This window comes from Bubalus bubalis, chromosome 2 (assembly GCF_019923935.1).
Source record: "Bubalus bubalis isolate 160015118507 breed Murrah chromosome 2, NDDB_SH_1, whole genome shotgun sequence".
Lineage (NCBI taxonomy): Eukaryota > Metazoa > Chordata > Mammalia > Artiodactyla > Bovidae > Bubalus > Bubalus bubalis.
Genome location: NC_059158.1, coordinates 177,544,219 through 177,559,633, shown reverse-complemented (window position 1 = coordinate 177,559,633; position 15,415 = coordinate 177,544,219). Strand labels below are relative to the sequence as shown.

The following is a 15,415-nucleotide window of genomic DNA, read 5'->3' as shown; positions in this document are numbered from 1 at the left end:
GCCTCCGGCCCACCCCGCCCCGCTGGGCCGGGCCGGGCTGGACCGCACGGAGGCAGCTCAGTCCGCGTCCAGCGAGCCGCAAGGGCCATGGAGCCGGTGTCGCTGCAGGACTTCGTTTGCGCCCTGGACCCCGCCTCCCTCCCGCGTGTGCTGCGGGTCTGCTCGGGGGTCTACTTCCAGGGTGAGTGAAGGGCCGAGACCCCTCCGAACTCACGGCCCCGTCGCGGACCGCCTTCTCCCGACCGGGACGTTGGAAACCTGGGGCCTGCGCCCCAACTTCTCCGGGCCACGGCTTTTGCCTCCGTGGAATTGGGGGTGGGGGGTCGCTGATTGCCTCTCAGGGTGGCGATGGGAAGTCACTGAGCTCAGATACTCAGGTGAGTGGAACCGAGCCAAGCGGGATGGAACCGTCGGGCGCATTGCAGGAGGTCCGACCGTGCGGGGTCTCAGCACTCAGGCGCTCGCGACGCGGAGCTGTTGCTTGATGATTCTGAAACGCCAGGTCAGCCCTCCCTTCCGTGTACCCTTCGCTGCCCCACCTTGACACCTGTCTACATGTCCTATTCTTCCGTCCCTCTAGTCCCGCCTTTGCCCCTCTGCTCGGCATTGGGCAGTACTTGATTCGACAAGCTCTTCCGTTTGCAGCTGAAATGACTCCTCCTCCGGGCAGCCCTCCTGGCTCCTTGCACGCCCGCACATTTGCCCACCTGGCCGCAGCCCGCCTGGTTCACAGGGGTGGCGCACAGCTGGGGCTTCCTCAGTAGTCATTGCCTCAAAGATCTAGAGGGGAAGAATTAACAGGCCGTGAAGGTGAAGAGAGAGGTGGCAGCTCTGAGCGGGGGCGGGCGGGAGGAACTGTGGGCGGCTGAGTGGGGAAGGAGGAGGCGGTGGAGAGAGGGAAGCGAGAGTCTGGGTGGGGTGGGGGAGGCTCCTTCCTTAGAGAGCAAACTCCGCCTGAGTGCCCTGACCCATCCTGTTCCTTCAACCTGCTCCTGGTCCGCACAGGAAAGCGTTCTGAGGCTCCAAGTTGGGGTCACAGATCAAGGGTGAGACACCTGGAGGGCCCCCGGGGCAGGACCCGCCGCCAGGCCCGCTTGGGAATCTGAGGGATCTGGGTTCAAATCTCACTCTTCCTGTCTCTGGGGGCTTCCTGCAGGCATCTGTGCTGTTTGCTCTCCTCTGGACTCCCCCCTCACACACACACTGTGTCACAATGTTTGCGTTTCCTCATTCTGCTTCCCCAGCCCCACCCTGGGAGGCGGGAAGTGGAGGAAGTAAGAAAAGAACCGGACAGGGTGACAGCGTGGGGGTGGGGGTGAGCTGGAGAAGGGCCGATGGTGATCCTGGTGGGACAGGTGGCTCTGATCGCTGCGTGGTTCGGAGCCCCAGGTTGGAGGCAGACATCGGGGCCTGAGTCCTGGTAATGCCTTTGATTACCTGATCATCTTGGGCTGCCCATTCATCCTTGCCTAGTCTTGGTAAGTCCTTATATAGGAAGAAAGTCCTTCCCTCCAAGGACAGTCATGGGTCTTGAGCACGGTGATACCCCTGCAGTACTGGGCACAGCAGCGGGCATCGAGTCCATCTCGAGCACCAAGGCTGTTCTTACCAGCCCCGAGGGTCTGGAGCCTGAACTGTGTGTTGGAGCCTGAGTGTATTTTCCTGGGGTGGGATGGGGTTTTCATTGGTTTTTCGGGCCCTGCTGGGGCTGCCCTTGGTGTGAGGTAGAGTCAGGTGGCCTCGAGGTTTGCCCACCTGCAGTGTCTGTCCTTCCTTCAGCAGGATGGCGGGGTGGGGGCCTATGCACTGCCCGAGTGGAGAGATCTTTATCGAGCACCTTCCATGTTCTGGATGCGGCTTTAAGCTCTTGAAACCAGGAAACGTGGGGCTACTGTGCTTGAAAGTGGGGACCCGGAACCCTGCCTACAGGGCCCACCCTCTCAGTGGCCTGCCATTCTCTCCTGTGCTTCCTTTAAAAACAAGTCATTTGAAGAAGAAAGTGCCAGGGTGGGTGTTTGGCTGTGTGTGATCTCAGAGCCTCTCTGGGCTTGACTTTGCAGCTGTCTAATAAGGCAATTGGACTTCTCTAGTGACTCAGATGGTAAAGAATCCACCTGCAATGCAGGAGACCTGAGTTCGATCCCTGGGTGGGGAAGATCCCCTGGAGGAGGGCATGGCAACCCACTCCAGTTTTCCTGCTTGGAGAATCTCATGGACAGAGGAGCCTGGCGGGCTAACAGTCCATAGGGTCCCAAAGGGTTGGACACGACTGAAGCGACTTAGTATGCAATGAGGGAATTGGGATTTATGGGTGGTTTATTCATTCATGACTTACACACCCTGTCGAGGCTGGGCCTGTGCTAGGTGAGCTGGATCAGTCCTGCTGTATGAGTTAAGTTCCAGAGGCTGGTGGTTGTGACCACAGAGGGGTACAGTCAGTGCTAAACGCAGGCAAAGTGGCATCGATGCTGCCTGAGGACAGCTGAGCCTGTGGGTGCTGGGCAGGGAAGACAGGGAAGGGCATTCCAGGTGGTGGGAACAATGAGGGCCAAGGTGTGGTGAGTGATGTCTTGGGGGAACAGAGCCCTGGCCCCCAGTGACTAGCATTTGCTGAATGGGCGAAACTGAGCTTGCTGTGTCTCCGCAGGCTCCATCTATGAGATCTCTGGGAACGAGTGCTGCCTCTCCACAGGAGACTTGATCAAGGTCACCCATGTTCGCCTCCAAAAGGTGGTCTGTGAGAACCCAGGGACAGGCCAGACCACCGAGCTCGCTCCCAATTTCCAGGGTAAGCCGGGCACCTCTGCCTCCCTGAGTGCCCCGGAACCCTCCAGGCACACTCTCGGACCCACTGGACCCCCCGCACAAACCCCCAGCCCTCTGGGTTGGCCCCCACGGCCCTCACACCCACTGCCACCCAGCCCCGAGGCGCAGATGACCCCTGAGTGCTCTGACGGTGCCCTCAGCCGGCGTGGCTGTGTGCTCTCCTTGTCCATCTCTGATGACGTCTGCCTCTTGGCGGGGACTTTTCCTGTTTTGTGTCTTTGACCACGTGCCTGTTTTTGTCTTCATTCCCACATCCACTCACCAAACATGTATTGACCCTTGCTGCTCACCAGGCCTTGTGCTAGGGGCTGGGGGGTGTGTGCTCAGGATGAATCAGATACAGCCTCCTCCAGTGGGGAGCTTCCAGGATGGCAGGGAGGAGGACAGCAGAGGTAGGCACCCGTTTAGAGAGGGCTCTGGGTGTGAGGGGCCTGCCTCAGAGGTCTGTGCGGGCTTCCTGGGGGAGGTGGCGCCTGAGCTGGACCAAGGATCCCAGCTAGAGGGAGTGGCATGTTCACATAGCACAGTCACTGCAGGAGGCGTGCGGCGTGGTGGACCACAGGCCCAGACGCTAAAACCAGCAGCCTGGGCGGGAATTCCCAGGTCTGCCGGCTACTAGCTGTGGCTGTGCTGAGTTCCCATGGTCTCTCTGCCTCTGCTCCATCTTCTGTCATGAGGGAGTCAGGATTGATGGCATCACCTACTCAATGGACATGAGTTTGAGCAAACTCCAGGAGACAGTGAAAGACAGGGAAGCCTGGCGTGCTGCAGTCCATGGGGTCTCAAAGAGTCGGACACGACTGAACGACTGAGCAACAAGGTTGATGTGAGCATTAAATGAGTTGCCACATATGATGCGCTTAGAACAGGACTGGGCTCAGAGCAGGTGCCCTCTGAGGGCTTGTTCTCAGTATGCTTTCCTGATTTTAATCCCTGAAGTACAGTTTTGTGAGTGAATGTTTTTGTTTCTTAGGAGATGCACCAAATATTAGGAGTAATATTTAGATATAACGGGGCATCAGGTCTATTAGGGGCCTGGTGAGGGCTTGGGTTCCAGGTGAGGAACAAGAGGTGGGGAGGTGAGTGGAAGCCAGACCACTGGCGGAGGCTTGTGTGTGGCACTGATCCATTTCAGTCTTTATTTTGAAGGCATTAACTAGCCAAAGAGGGTTTTAAAAAGGGAAGTGATATGTTTTGTTTTCTATTTTGAGGATTTTTTAAAAACTTGAAATAATTTCAGACTTACAGAAGACTTTCTAGAATTCTTATATACTGTTTATCCATATTCACCAATTATTAAGCATTTTGTTACATTTGTTTTCTCTGTATATTATATATACATATACATACATATGAACATATATTACTATATATGTGTGTATATATATAATCTTTTTATATATCTATCTGTGTGTATGTATATATATATGTATCTTTTTCCAAACCATTTGAGAGTAAGTTACAGACATGATGCCCCATTACATCTAAATATTACTCCTAATTCAGTGTATCTCCTAGAAAACAAAGGTGTTCACTCACAAAGCTGTAGTTGAGTGATTAAATTCAGAAAATCCAGTATTGATACAATACTACTGTCTAGCCCACAGTCTGTATTCAAATTTCACCAGCTGCCCTATAATGTATCCTTGATAGCCTGGTGTTTGCCTTGATTCAGAATCCAGCCCCAGATCACACATGACATTCAGTTTGGCCTCCTTTAGTCTCCTTCAGGCTGAAATAGTTCCTCCGCCTGCCTTTGCCTTGATATCAACTTTTTTTGAACAGTCCAGATCAGTACTTTTGCAGAATGTCCTTCAGACCGAGTTTGTGTGGTGTTTCCTTGAATAGATTTGTGTGGAGGGTTTCGGCAGGAAAACGTAGAAGTGATATTACCTCCAGACATGGGGTATCTTAGGCCAGTCTGGTAGCAGAAGAATGGACAGGGCGTCGGGAGGAAGGGGAAAGGGGTGGTCAGAGGTCATTGGCCAGTAGCTCTTGGGTTTCTAGTTTGGGAGGGACAATGGCGCTCGCCCATCCAGGACAGGGTGACGGGAGCTGGTGTGTGGAAACAGAGCAGTGCTAAGGTGTCTGGGGGCAAAGATGGAAAACTTTAGAGGCAGGAGGGGCTGGGAGGCGGAAAAATGTGGCAGTCAGCGTGTCTGTCCTGTTCTGTCTCTGGTGACAATCCCTCTGTGTCTGTGTTGGAAGGAACCGTCCCCAGCCCTGCCCCTTGCTGTCCATTCGCACACGGTTACTTGCTGCCTCTAGTCCCTCAGCCCTGCAGCCCGGATATGCCAACACTGGCCCACCTTTGACCCCTGTCCTTGGGATTCTGCCTGGTTCTCTGCAGCCAGACCTGGGTGTGGGGTTCGCAGCCCTAGGCTGAGCAAAAGCCTGCCCCACCCTGACACCCCCTGCTGTGCCCCCACAGGCCTCTTCAGCCCCCTCACCGGCCCCCAGAGCTATGGAACCCTGGAGGAGCTGGTCTATGCTGCAACCCAGAGCTCCAAGTCACTGCCCATCTGCTTCATGTCGACCCACAGAATCGCCACCAAGGCCAGGGTGGTGCCTCAAGAGCAGCCCCTCAAGCTGGAGGCTGTGGAGATGCACCAGGGGGCCTGCTGTGCCCGCTGCGTGCTGGACTCCGGGGCCCAGCAGGTCTTTCTGCACCTGCCCTTGTCCCAGCAGGGGCCCTTCTGGAAACTGGAGCCTGGGCCCCCTCGGACCCTGCTCCAGGTGCTGCAGGACCCCACCGTGAGGGACACCCTTCTCACCTGCTCCGCCTTCCCCTGGCGCTCCCTGACCTTGAAGCCCCAGTATGAGGTCGAAGCCATCATGCACTGTGAGTTCCCTGGGCAGGAGGATGGGCGTGGGAGGCGGGAGGGACAGAGGGGTCCCAGGGGAGTTGCTTTGATGGACGATGCCCCCCCCTCCCTATGGATAAACCAGGGATTCTGGGTGGTTTACCTGGTATATACAATGTAACGGAGTAAAGATTCCCCAGCAGTGGAAGTTGGGTGCAAAAGGAGATAGGAAAACAGGGTAACTTGAGTGAGATCCCATATAGTTTATAAAATTGGGCAACAGTTGGGTTGTGCGCTTGTCCACTGCTAGGAGAAAGAAACAGTGTTACCAAGTGAAACCTTGAGCCTTTGCTCTGGAGAAATGTATTTTCCTGTTTCTGGGGAGGGCAGGATTGTTGGTGAAGGGCCTCCTGTATGGGAAGGCACTGTCTGGCTGAGTCCCCTGGCTGTTTCATAGGTCACTTCTTAGGCGGGCTGGTGGCTGCACACACAGGGTTGGTGAAGCAGAGGCAGAACCTGCCAGGTCTGGCTGGTTGGCGGCCACGCTGGAGCAAAGGTAGAAGAATGGGTGTATCTGTTGAGGTTCCCAGGGCACTCCCACCCCATTCCTCTACTTCCGCGCAGGCTTGGCCTCCAAACTGGGCAGACCCTTGCCTCATCAACCCTGCTTTGGATGCTACCAGAAGCCTCACTGAGGACTGTCTTAAGAAACAACCTATGCTTTGTTTACTAGTTTGTTTTTGTATTTTTTAAATAACGAGTTGGCTGCCCTGAAGAATAAGGCAGCTCAGGTAATCTAGAAAACATTCTAAAGGAAAAAAAAAAAAAAAAAAAAATATATATATATATATAATGAGCCCACATCTACCCATCTCCCAGCTTCAACCAGTTATCAGCTCGTCTCGCACAGAGCAAAAATCCCAACCATGTGACCTGAGGGAAGTCACCACCACTCTTCGGAGTCTCAGTGTTCTCATCTGCAAAATGGGAACATTCCCTGTTCTGACTTCCATGTGGTATGACTCACACAACACAGTGGGTAGGCCAGTTTTCCTCATTCTCTTAGAGTTTATGCACTTGGCACTTTCAGCACCAGGGCAGGATGTTATCCAAAGTCATGCAGTCAGTGTTTTTCTTGATTTGACTTTATCTATTCAAATCCAGAAAGGATTTGGAAAGACAGCTTATATTCAAAATTATATTGAAATTATATAAAATTTGAATATATACAATTTGATATATTTAATTATACACAATTATATTAAAAATTCAATTAAAATTTTAAAAGTAAACTGACTGGATAGTCAGTGATATTAAGGAATTACCAAATTATTATTTCAATGTGAGCATTGCCTAGTTATTATTAAAATTTTAATTATCCCTTTTTTAGCAATACACACTGAAATGGTCACAGATGGCAAGATATGATTATTCTGATTCAAAGTAACCCAGTGGAGGGGGAATGGATAGATGGGGGTATAAATGAAAGAAGATGAGCCACGGGTTTAAATGTTGAAGCTGGGTGACAGGTACATAAGGGTTCACAATACTATTCTACTTTTGTAAACATTTAAAACTTTCTATAATAACTTTTTATTAATTTTTTAAAGAGTTTTTTTTTTTAATGTAGACCATTTAAAAAGTCTTTATTGAATTGGTTACAATATTGCTTCTGCTTTATGTTTTGGTTTTCTTGGCCACTAGGCATGCATGTAGGGGTCTTAGTTCCCCGACCAGGGGTCAAACGTACACCCCCCTGTACTGGAAGGCGAAGTCTTAACCACTGGGCCACCAGGGAAGTCCCTATAATAAGTTTTTTAAAAGAGGTAGAAGGAAAGGAGTGGGCGAAGAAGCTGGCACAATAGGAAAATGTTGGTAGGAAGGAAAAGACGGAGACAGGCAGGTCAGCAGACCCAGACCTCTGAGGGGAGGAGGGCGTGGGCCCGGGCTGACTTCTCCCCTCCACAGTGCGCAGGACCATCGTCAAGATCCCCTCCACCCTGGAGGTCGACGTGGAGGACGTCACCACCTCCTCGCAGCACATTCACTTCATACAACCGCTGCTGCTGAGCGAGGCCCTGGCCCGGGGAGGCCCCTTCCCCCTGGCCACAGAGATCCTGGAAGTTCCGCAGGGGTCCCCTAACTTCCTCAGCCCGTGGCTGAGCTCCTTACAGAAGGGCCAGAGGCTCTGCCTCCATGGCGTGGCTTCACCGCCCTGGCGATTCCTGGCCTCGACCAGGGGCCGGAAGGTGCCCAGACACTTCATGATCTCCGGGGCCTACCGGGGCAAGCTGCGGCGGCGGCCGAGAGAGTTCCCCACGGCCTACGACCTCCTGGGTGCTCTCCAGCCGGGCCAGCCTCTCCGGGTCGTGGCCACAAAGGACTGTGAGGGAGATGAGCTGGAGAACCTGGGGTTTGCATCCCTGGCTGTGGGTGACAGGCTGGAGGTGCTGGGGTCTGGCCAGGCCCTTGGGCAACATGAGAGAGACATAGATGTCTTGGTGTGTCAGCGGCTAGGTGAGCAGACTGGGGAGGAAGAGGCTGGGGAGGATGAAGTGGAGGACCAAGAACAGATTCTGCTGCCCCTCTACTTCTCTGGCGGCTTTGTGGAGGAGCTGAGTGATGCCCGGCGCTACAGCCTGCAGGACCTGACTGCCCAGTTCTCACTGCCCTGTGAGGTCAAGGTGGTGGCCAAGGACCCCAGGCACCCCGCCGACCCTCTGCCCTCCTTCCCGGGCCTGCAGCTGGAAGAGAAGATCCTGGAACCCTTCTTGGTGGTCAGCCTGGACTCCGACCCCGAGATGTGCTTTGAGATCCCTCCCCGGTGGCTGGACCTGACTGTCATGGAGGTCAGGGAGCTGCCGGGCCAGCCGTCTGGGGCCCTCCCCATGGCCACAGTGGAGGAGCTGACGGAGGCCTTCTACTATCGCCTGCGGAAGCTACCAGCCTTCGAGAGTCAAGCTCCCCCGCCCAGGCCTCCAAAGAGTAAGGGCCTCAGTGAGCAGAAGAAGCAGATGAGCAAGGAGAAAGGCGTCAAGGTACCAAGAGAACCCCAGGGGGCAGGGAGGGGCCTTCTGTTGGCATCGTTCGAGTCCTGCTGTTCCTTCTTTGGCATCGCACTTCTCTTCCAGTCGTAGGGAACCTACAGTTTATAAATGTGCACACCAGGTACCCACTATTCCATCCTGACCATCCTGACATCAGTGTGATTATCCATATTTTACGGTTAAGAAAATGAGGTCTCAGAGACTCTGAGATGCGCCCCAAGTTACACAGTTCAGGGGCCCTGAACTGGAGCATGGCATTGCGACTCCAAGTTCACGGGGCTCTTCCTGTCTCTGCTAACCCTGCTGTCACTCCCCAGCTCACGCTGCAGCATTTTTCACCCCAACTGTTAGAGCAGCCTCTTCAACCCCTCCCCACTGATATCGGAATGGCCTCCCACATCTCTCCTGGTCGCTGAGGGGCCTCAGCCCCATTTTCTGAACCCTTCAGTGGTTCCCCATTACTGGGGGTGATGGAATCCCTTAACGTGGTATCCAGGGTCCTTTAGAGCTGACTTCAGCCTTGCCTTCCCAGGCCTGTTTTCCGTGTCAGCAGCCCACACTCCAACTCCTGATGCTCCCTCGATATGCCAAGATTCCCGCCTCAGCACTTCACGCAAGCCAGTCTTTTTGCCAGGAACGTTCTTCCTCCTTTCAGACTCCTGGGCAAGGCTCCGCTTAGATCTCTTCCAGGGCAGTGACAGTCGTTCCTTGTCTGCATTCACACTGCATGCTGTATGTAGCCTGGAGGTGGGGGGCTGTGTCGCTTTTTCTCTTTCTGGCTGTGCTGGGTCTTCACTGCTGTGCGCACTCGATCTAGTTGCAGCGGGCAGGGGCTACTCGAGTTGTGGTGTGTGGGTTTCTTTTGTTGCCAAGCATGGGCTCCAGGCGTGTGGGCTTAGCCATCTCGCAGTTTGTGGAATCTTCCCGGACCAGGGATTGAACCCACGTTCCCTGCGTTGGAGGCTGATTCTTAACCACTGGACCACCAGGGACATCCAGTCACGAAGTTTTAATCAGTTGTATTTGGTCTTTGGGGCTAGAACAAGAGTTCTGTGGGACGGGCTCTGCTGACTCCAAGGCAGGTGGAGAAAGTGAGGAAAACTTTCTCCAGAGAAAAACTCACTGTCAGTGAGTCTGAATGGAACCAGACTGAATCACAACAAGGGGGAAAGAACCAAAGAGTCAGAAACACGAAGTTCACATCCCAGCTTCCTCACTCTGCGGCCTGGACCTCTGCTCTGGGCACGTTTCCTCACTAGTGAGCCTGAGAGAACGTTGCTAATTCTCAGTGCGGTTTTGTTAGCCTCAGTTGGTAAAGAATCTGCCTGCAATGCAGAAGACCCCGGTTCAATTCCGGGGTTGGGAAGATCCCCTGGAGAAGGGGAAAGGCTACCCACTCCAGTATTCTGGCCTGGAGAATTCCGTGGACTGTATCGTCCATGGGGTCACAGTCGGACACCACTGAGCCACTTTCACTTTCACTTGTTGGGTGCTTACTCTGGGGCAGGCACCTTATATGCAGCTCCACCCAGCCCTCAACAACCTCCCTCTGAGGTGGGCACTGGCAGTTCTTTTTATGGTTGAGAAAACAAGAGGCACAGAGAGGTAAAGGAGTTTACCTCAGATCACACAGAGCTTCCCCAATGACTCAGCAGGTAAGGAACCCACCTGCCATGCAGGAGACATAGGAGACTCTGGTTTGGGGAGATTGGGGGGATCCCCTGGAGGAGGGCATGGCAACCCACTTCAGTACTCTTGCCTGAAAAATCCCATGGACAGAGGAGCCTGGAGGGCTACAGCCAAAAGGGTCATGAAGAGTCAGACATGACTGAGCGACTAAGCATGCGCACGCGCACACACACACACACACACACACACGCAGCTGGCAAGTGGCAGGCTGGGGGTTGAAATTGGGTCCGACCACATGGCCTGAGCACCTACCTGCCATGCTTTGCTGATAAAGGGTGTTGGGGCGTAGGGGAGAATGAGTTGTATAAAAAGCACTTTGTAAACTGTTAACAAGCCTATTATCTTGGGATGTGGAGAGACTTGTATTTGTACTATGTGGGGAGGTAGTGGGATGGTGGTGGAAGTTGAAAAATGACCCCGAGCCATCTCAGCCCCAGAAGGGACTCCTATCTGTGGGGAAGCGGGTAGGGTAGCTGTTTTCTGACAAGAATCAAGAATAGACTAGGACATCTGAAACGCAGGCCTGTGACAGTGTTGGAAAGAATGCGGTACAGAGCCGAGACCTGCGCCCCAGCCTTGGTTTCTTTGGGCCCGTTCCCTGCTTGTTGTCCTAGAACCAGCAACTTCCCCTCCCCGGGCACGGGTGTTCTCTGCTGCTCACCAGGGCGCTGTACTGTTTGCTCTTGAAAGCATGGCGGGAAAAGCGGTGGCTTTACTTTTGTTCTTTTTTGGCTGCGCTGGGTCTGCATTGCTGGCCGTGGGCTTTCTCTCGTGGTGTGCTTTCTTCTCATCGTGGCTGCAGTGGCATCTCGTTGCGGCACGTGGGCTCGAGCACAGACTCAGTAGTTGTGGCACACAAGCATAGTTGCCCCGTGGCATGTGGGATCCTCCCAGGCCAGGGATCGAACCCGCGCCCCCTGCACTAGCAGGTGGGTTATTAACCACTGGACCACCAGGGATGTCCCGAGCAGCAGCTTTTTAGAGGTCACAGACCTGTTCTGGGCCCCAAGCTTGACCTGGCCAGAAATCCCTTGTGAGGTGTGGCGTGGCACAATTTCACTGAGCCTGGTTCCTTACCTACAACTGGGGACTCAAACAGCTCCCCAGAGAGTGAAATGGACTGACATGCATACAGTGTTTGGCACATGGTGTGTTTAGCACATGGGAGGGGTTCAGTAAAAGTCCTCTTCCTTCTGGGACGCTCCTCAGCCCTGCACTCTTGCTCTGAGGCTTTGTGACTACATTTTGTTCCTTCGGCGACAGATCTGAAGGACGATGACCAAATCCCCGTGGAAAAATGCGACAGATCTGAAGGACGATGACCAAATCCCCGTGGAAAAATGCAGGGACATTTTCCTGTCTGGCCCCCAATCCCATCATCCCTAATCCTGACCCCCTTTTTCCCCTGCCAAAGAACATTTCAAATGCTTGTAGCAAAAACTCCTGGTGTTCTGAGATGTGCTACTCTGAAAGGGAAGTTCAGAGGGGAGCAGAGGAAGTAACAATTGGAGGAAATTGCATTTTGTGGACTCTGCCACCCTGTTTCTTGAGACCCTGCTGACTTCTGCTTTTTCTTCCATGTAGTCCTCTCAAGTCTCAGAATTGCAGGAACCACCTCTGCTGCCTAAACTCAAGACGAAGTCCTTGCCGAAGGTCACCCGGGACAGTTCCAATTTATACAGTGAGGTTCCTGGCCGCAAGAAGGGCCGCAGGCCCGCTATGCCCATCACTGAAGATTCAGGTGAGTTCCCTCAGCCCGTTCATCCAATCCTTGCTTCTCCCCTCCCCCACACCCTTCTGCTGCTGCTTTGCCTCTGAGGGCACCAGCCATACCCTCAGCAGGGCCCTGCCTCTGGGCAGACCCTTCTGCAGTCCTAGTTGGATGCACAGGCTTATATGGGGTGAGCTTAGGCTGAAGGATCCTTACTGTCCTTCACCTAGGGGCTCCAGGGCCCTGGCAAGCAAAATGACTTCATCCAACTACCCTCCCCAACACACACAGGAAGGTTGGCAAAGTGTGCAGACACAACCAATTGTGGCTTCTGGGCTAGCAAGGACCTTAGAGCATCTAGACCAAACCCTCCCTGTCCAGGGGGTGGAAGTGCCCTAAAGATGGGAAGCAACCTAAGGCCGAAGATCCTTACTGACCTGGATTCTTTTGCAGATGATGAACATGATTACGAAGAAATAGCTGAGCAGTTTTCGAAAACCCTCTAGGCGCTGGAAGAACCTTACGTCCTAACTGCTGCTTCTCAGGGAATCTGAGATACCAGCTGACAGTTACAGGCTTTTAGAGGACCCTGGACAAGACCTCTCAGAAATCAGACTGTGCACGAGGAATGGCTGTCTGAGGACTGACTGGAAACCTGCACCAGCTCCCCTCAGTTCCAGGTTCCTACCACCCAGAGCTGGCTTCTCTGGGCCCAGCATCTTGCATTCGGCTCTCTCAGCCTCAGAGCTTTGGTATCAAGTAGCCGACTGGGTTCTACTCAATCCTGCATCTGCAATACCAGCTGCCCCACTAGTTAGTGCAGGAAGGAATCCAAGAGACTGCCCACCTGGATGCTGGCAGCACAGTGCCTCCTGCCTCTGGGGACTCAATCCTGATCACACGCTGCAGTGAGAGTTTTTTTAAGACACATACCACCCCTGCTCCACTCTCGTCTCCCCCTCCCCATCCCCAGCTCTGAGCCTCTGAGGGACCAGGACTGTCTTCCTCATCTCTGCAGCACCCAGCACATCAACAGCTAGAGGTGACTATAATTATTTTACAAAACCAGAGAATAAAAATTACATCTGAGCTTCTAGAAGAATGATAATCATGATCACTTATTAAGTTGCATCTATGTGCCAGACTTTTTACAAGCCCTACCTAAATTCTCAACTCTCTTGAGGTAGACAATGGCAGGATTGTCAGCAGAGGACAGGATAGACAAATAGATGGTAGGAGTCTCCAGCTGAGGTGGGAGCTGAATAGAGGGTCCAGTTTCCACTCCTGGATTCTATGCATTACACCTCAGTGTCCTTCCTTTGTCTGCTACCATTCCTCTGGCTCTCTGGACCCATGCCCCACCCTAGCACAGAGCTCTCCAGGTGACCACTGCATGGTGACTATTGCTGCTGGGCCAGTCTCCAGTACCTAGCATTCATCCTTGTCTTCACGCCAGTTCCCATGCCCTCCTCCGCAGACACAGTCTGTACTACACAGCGGACCCTGAGGATAAAGCACTCTGGGAAAAGCAGTAAGCAAAAAAAAGTTCCTCCTGGGTACAGAACCCCTAGGGGTCAGGAGCACATGCAAAATGGCAACAGTTTTCACTTTCATGTCTGCATTGGATTTTGGCACCAAACTGAGTAAGGTCACAAAAGGGAGGCACAGGAGAGGACCACCAGTTTCCACAAAAGGGGATTTCTGAGTGGCCAAATGCTACCATGAGGAGAAAGGCAGTGATTTCCCAGCAGGGAAAGCTGGGCTTACAAGGAAAACATGCTTGAAAACCACGTTGTGAATGTCTTACCAGAGCAACGGGGGCAGGCAGGGAACGGACCAGAGGCAGACACCACCCTCAGGGTGCTTGTGCCGTCTTCCCTCCATGATAAACCACGGGGTGGGGGGAGGGTACTATAGTGAGGTTAGAGTCCCCCACCCCCTGGCAGTAATCTCCAGCGTGAATGCGCATGATGACTGACTGGGAAACCAAAGAATTACAGCTGACCCTGGAGCAACAAGGGGGTGAGCGTGCTGACCCCCACAGTCAAAAAATCCTGATCACTTTACAGTTGGCCTTCTGTATACACAGATGCAACCAACTGCGGATTGTGTAGTATGTACTTATTGAAAAAAATCTGAGTATAAGTGGACCTGCACAGTTCAAACCGTGATGTTCTGTATTAGTATCCCTTTATATTTATTTTTAATATCCTTTTTCATTTTTAATTTTTGAATGTTTTGTAATACACATAACAAACTAACATAGTAACAGATATAAATAACTGTTAAATAAAGGAATGTAACTTGGAGATGCATGCTCAAAAATGTATCAAGGGTTTTTAATTTCTCTCAACATTTCCCACCTGTACACCTAGAAAGACCTTCCTGAGAGGAGGCTGGACTCATGGCTTGGCCATGACACTGGGGATTTCTGAGAGCTTGGGTCACAGTGCTGTTCTGCTGTCTCAACAGTATGCCAAGAGAACACTGCATACCCAATGTCCCAGGTGACCACAAACATCCAAAACTGTACGTTCCCCCGGCCTGAGCAGGTAGAAGCTCTAGAGGCTGGGGTTTCATTCTGCTGAGGAGTGGCCCGCCTCTGCTCAGTCCCAAGGGCCTCTGTGGTGCTCGGGAACCACAGAACTCCTGTAAGATCATGTCAATGCCAAGATGGCAGGGAACTCTATCACTGGGCAGCTACTCTGTGTTACGGGGAATGTGGAGTCGCAACACCTGGGACACCAGTCTCTTGCTTTATACTCCTGGAAGTTGGCAAATGGGCCGACACAGTAGGTACTGAATAAACACTAACTGGGTTAATGACCAAGCAGTTTTTGATTGCTAAGTCAAATTCAAAATGAAAAGAAGAAAAAAAAACCTGAACCACTGCTCTTGTCCCCTTGCCCATTTGAGGGCGTCAGCATGGTAACTAGAAAGAGAAGTCCACGACCCATGAAAGTATTCTATCATGCATTCCATATTCAAATGAATACATTTTTTTAAACCTATTTTTAGCCATTGTTCTTTTAGGAAACAGGAATGGACACGCTTGCAAATAAGCACACTGGCTGACTGGCTTGTAAGCGGCTGCACAGCTCCCCAGGTGGGAAGTATCCTGTGGGCAGAGAGAGCAACCACATTGTTGTTTGCTGTCAGAAACCATGGTGGGGTGGGGCCTTATCCACACAGCTGCTGGTAGGTCTCATTTAGAAACACTTAAAGCAGCTACAGAACTTCAATTTGCATGTTACAGCTCATTAACTTATCTAAGAATTAGGTTGAGATGATAAAGTATTAATTACTGCAGCATAAAGAAATAACATTTTTACAAGTTA

The 15,415-nt window shown here is 52.6% G+C and overlaps 1 protein-coding gene across 5 annotated transcripts; it reads left to right on the top strand.

Moving 5' to 3' along the window:
* The first annotated feature begins 14 nt into the window (after positions 1-14).
* Positions 15-14,386, top strand: THEMIS2 (thymocyte selection associated family member 2). Of its 5 annotated transcripts, none has more exons than XM_006049664.3 (6): positions 17-181; positions 2,648-2,788; positions 5,258-5,668; positions 7,599-8,668; positions 11,951-12,107; positions 12,531-14,386. In XM_006049664.3, exons 1-6 carry the CDS (start codon positions 88-90, stop codon positions 12,581-12,583), a joined length of 1,926 nt encoding a protein of 641 aa, XP_006049726.1. In that variant the 5' UTR covers positions 17-87; the 3' UTR covers positions 12,584-14,386. The 5 variants fall into 5 exon arrangements, with proteins under 5 accessions (XP_044794005.1, XP_006049726.1, XP_025134413.1 ...); XM_025278628.2 differs by lacking the exon at positions 17-181 and adding an exon at positions 188-502; XM_025278627.2 differs by lacking the exon at positions 17-181 and adding an exon at positions 510-1,478.
* Positions 14,387-15,415: the final 1,029 nt, after the last annotated feature.

What these genes read in the sequence shown, in the direction of transcription:
- THEMIS2 (XM_006049664.3), top strand. Translation starts at nt 88, where the DNA reads ATGGAGCCGGTGTCGCTGCAGGACTTCGTTTGCGCCCTGGACCCCGCC. An exon ending in GCTCGCTCCCAATTTCCAGG is followed by an intron (nt 2,789 to 5,257) that starts GTAAGCCGGGCA and finishes GTGCCCCCACAG; the next exon opens with GCCTCTTCAGCCCCCTCACC. An exon ending in GCCCATCACTGAAGATTCAG is followed by an intron (nt 12,108 to 12,530) that starts GTGAGTTCCCTC and finishes ATTCTTTTGCAG; the next exon opens with ATGATGAACATGATTACGAA.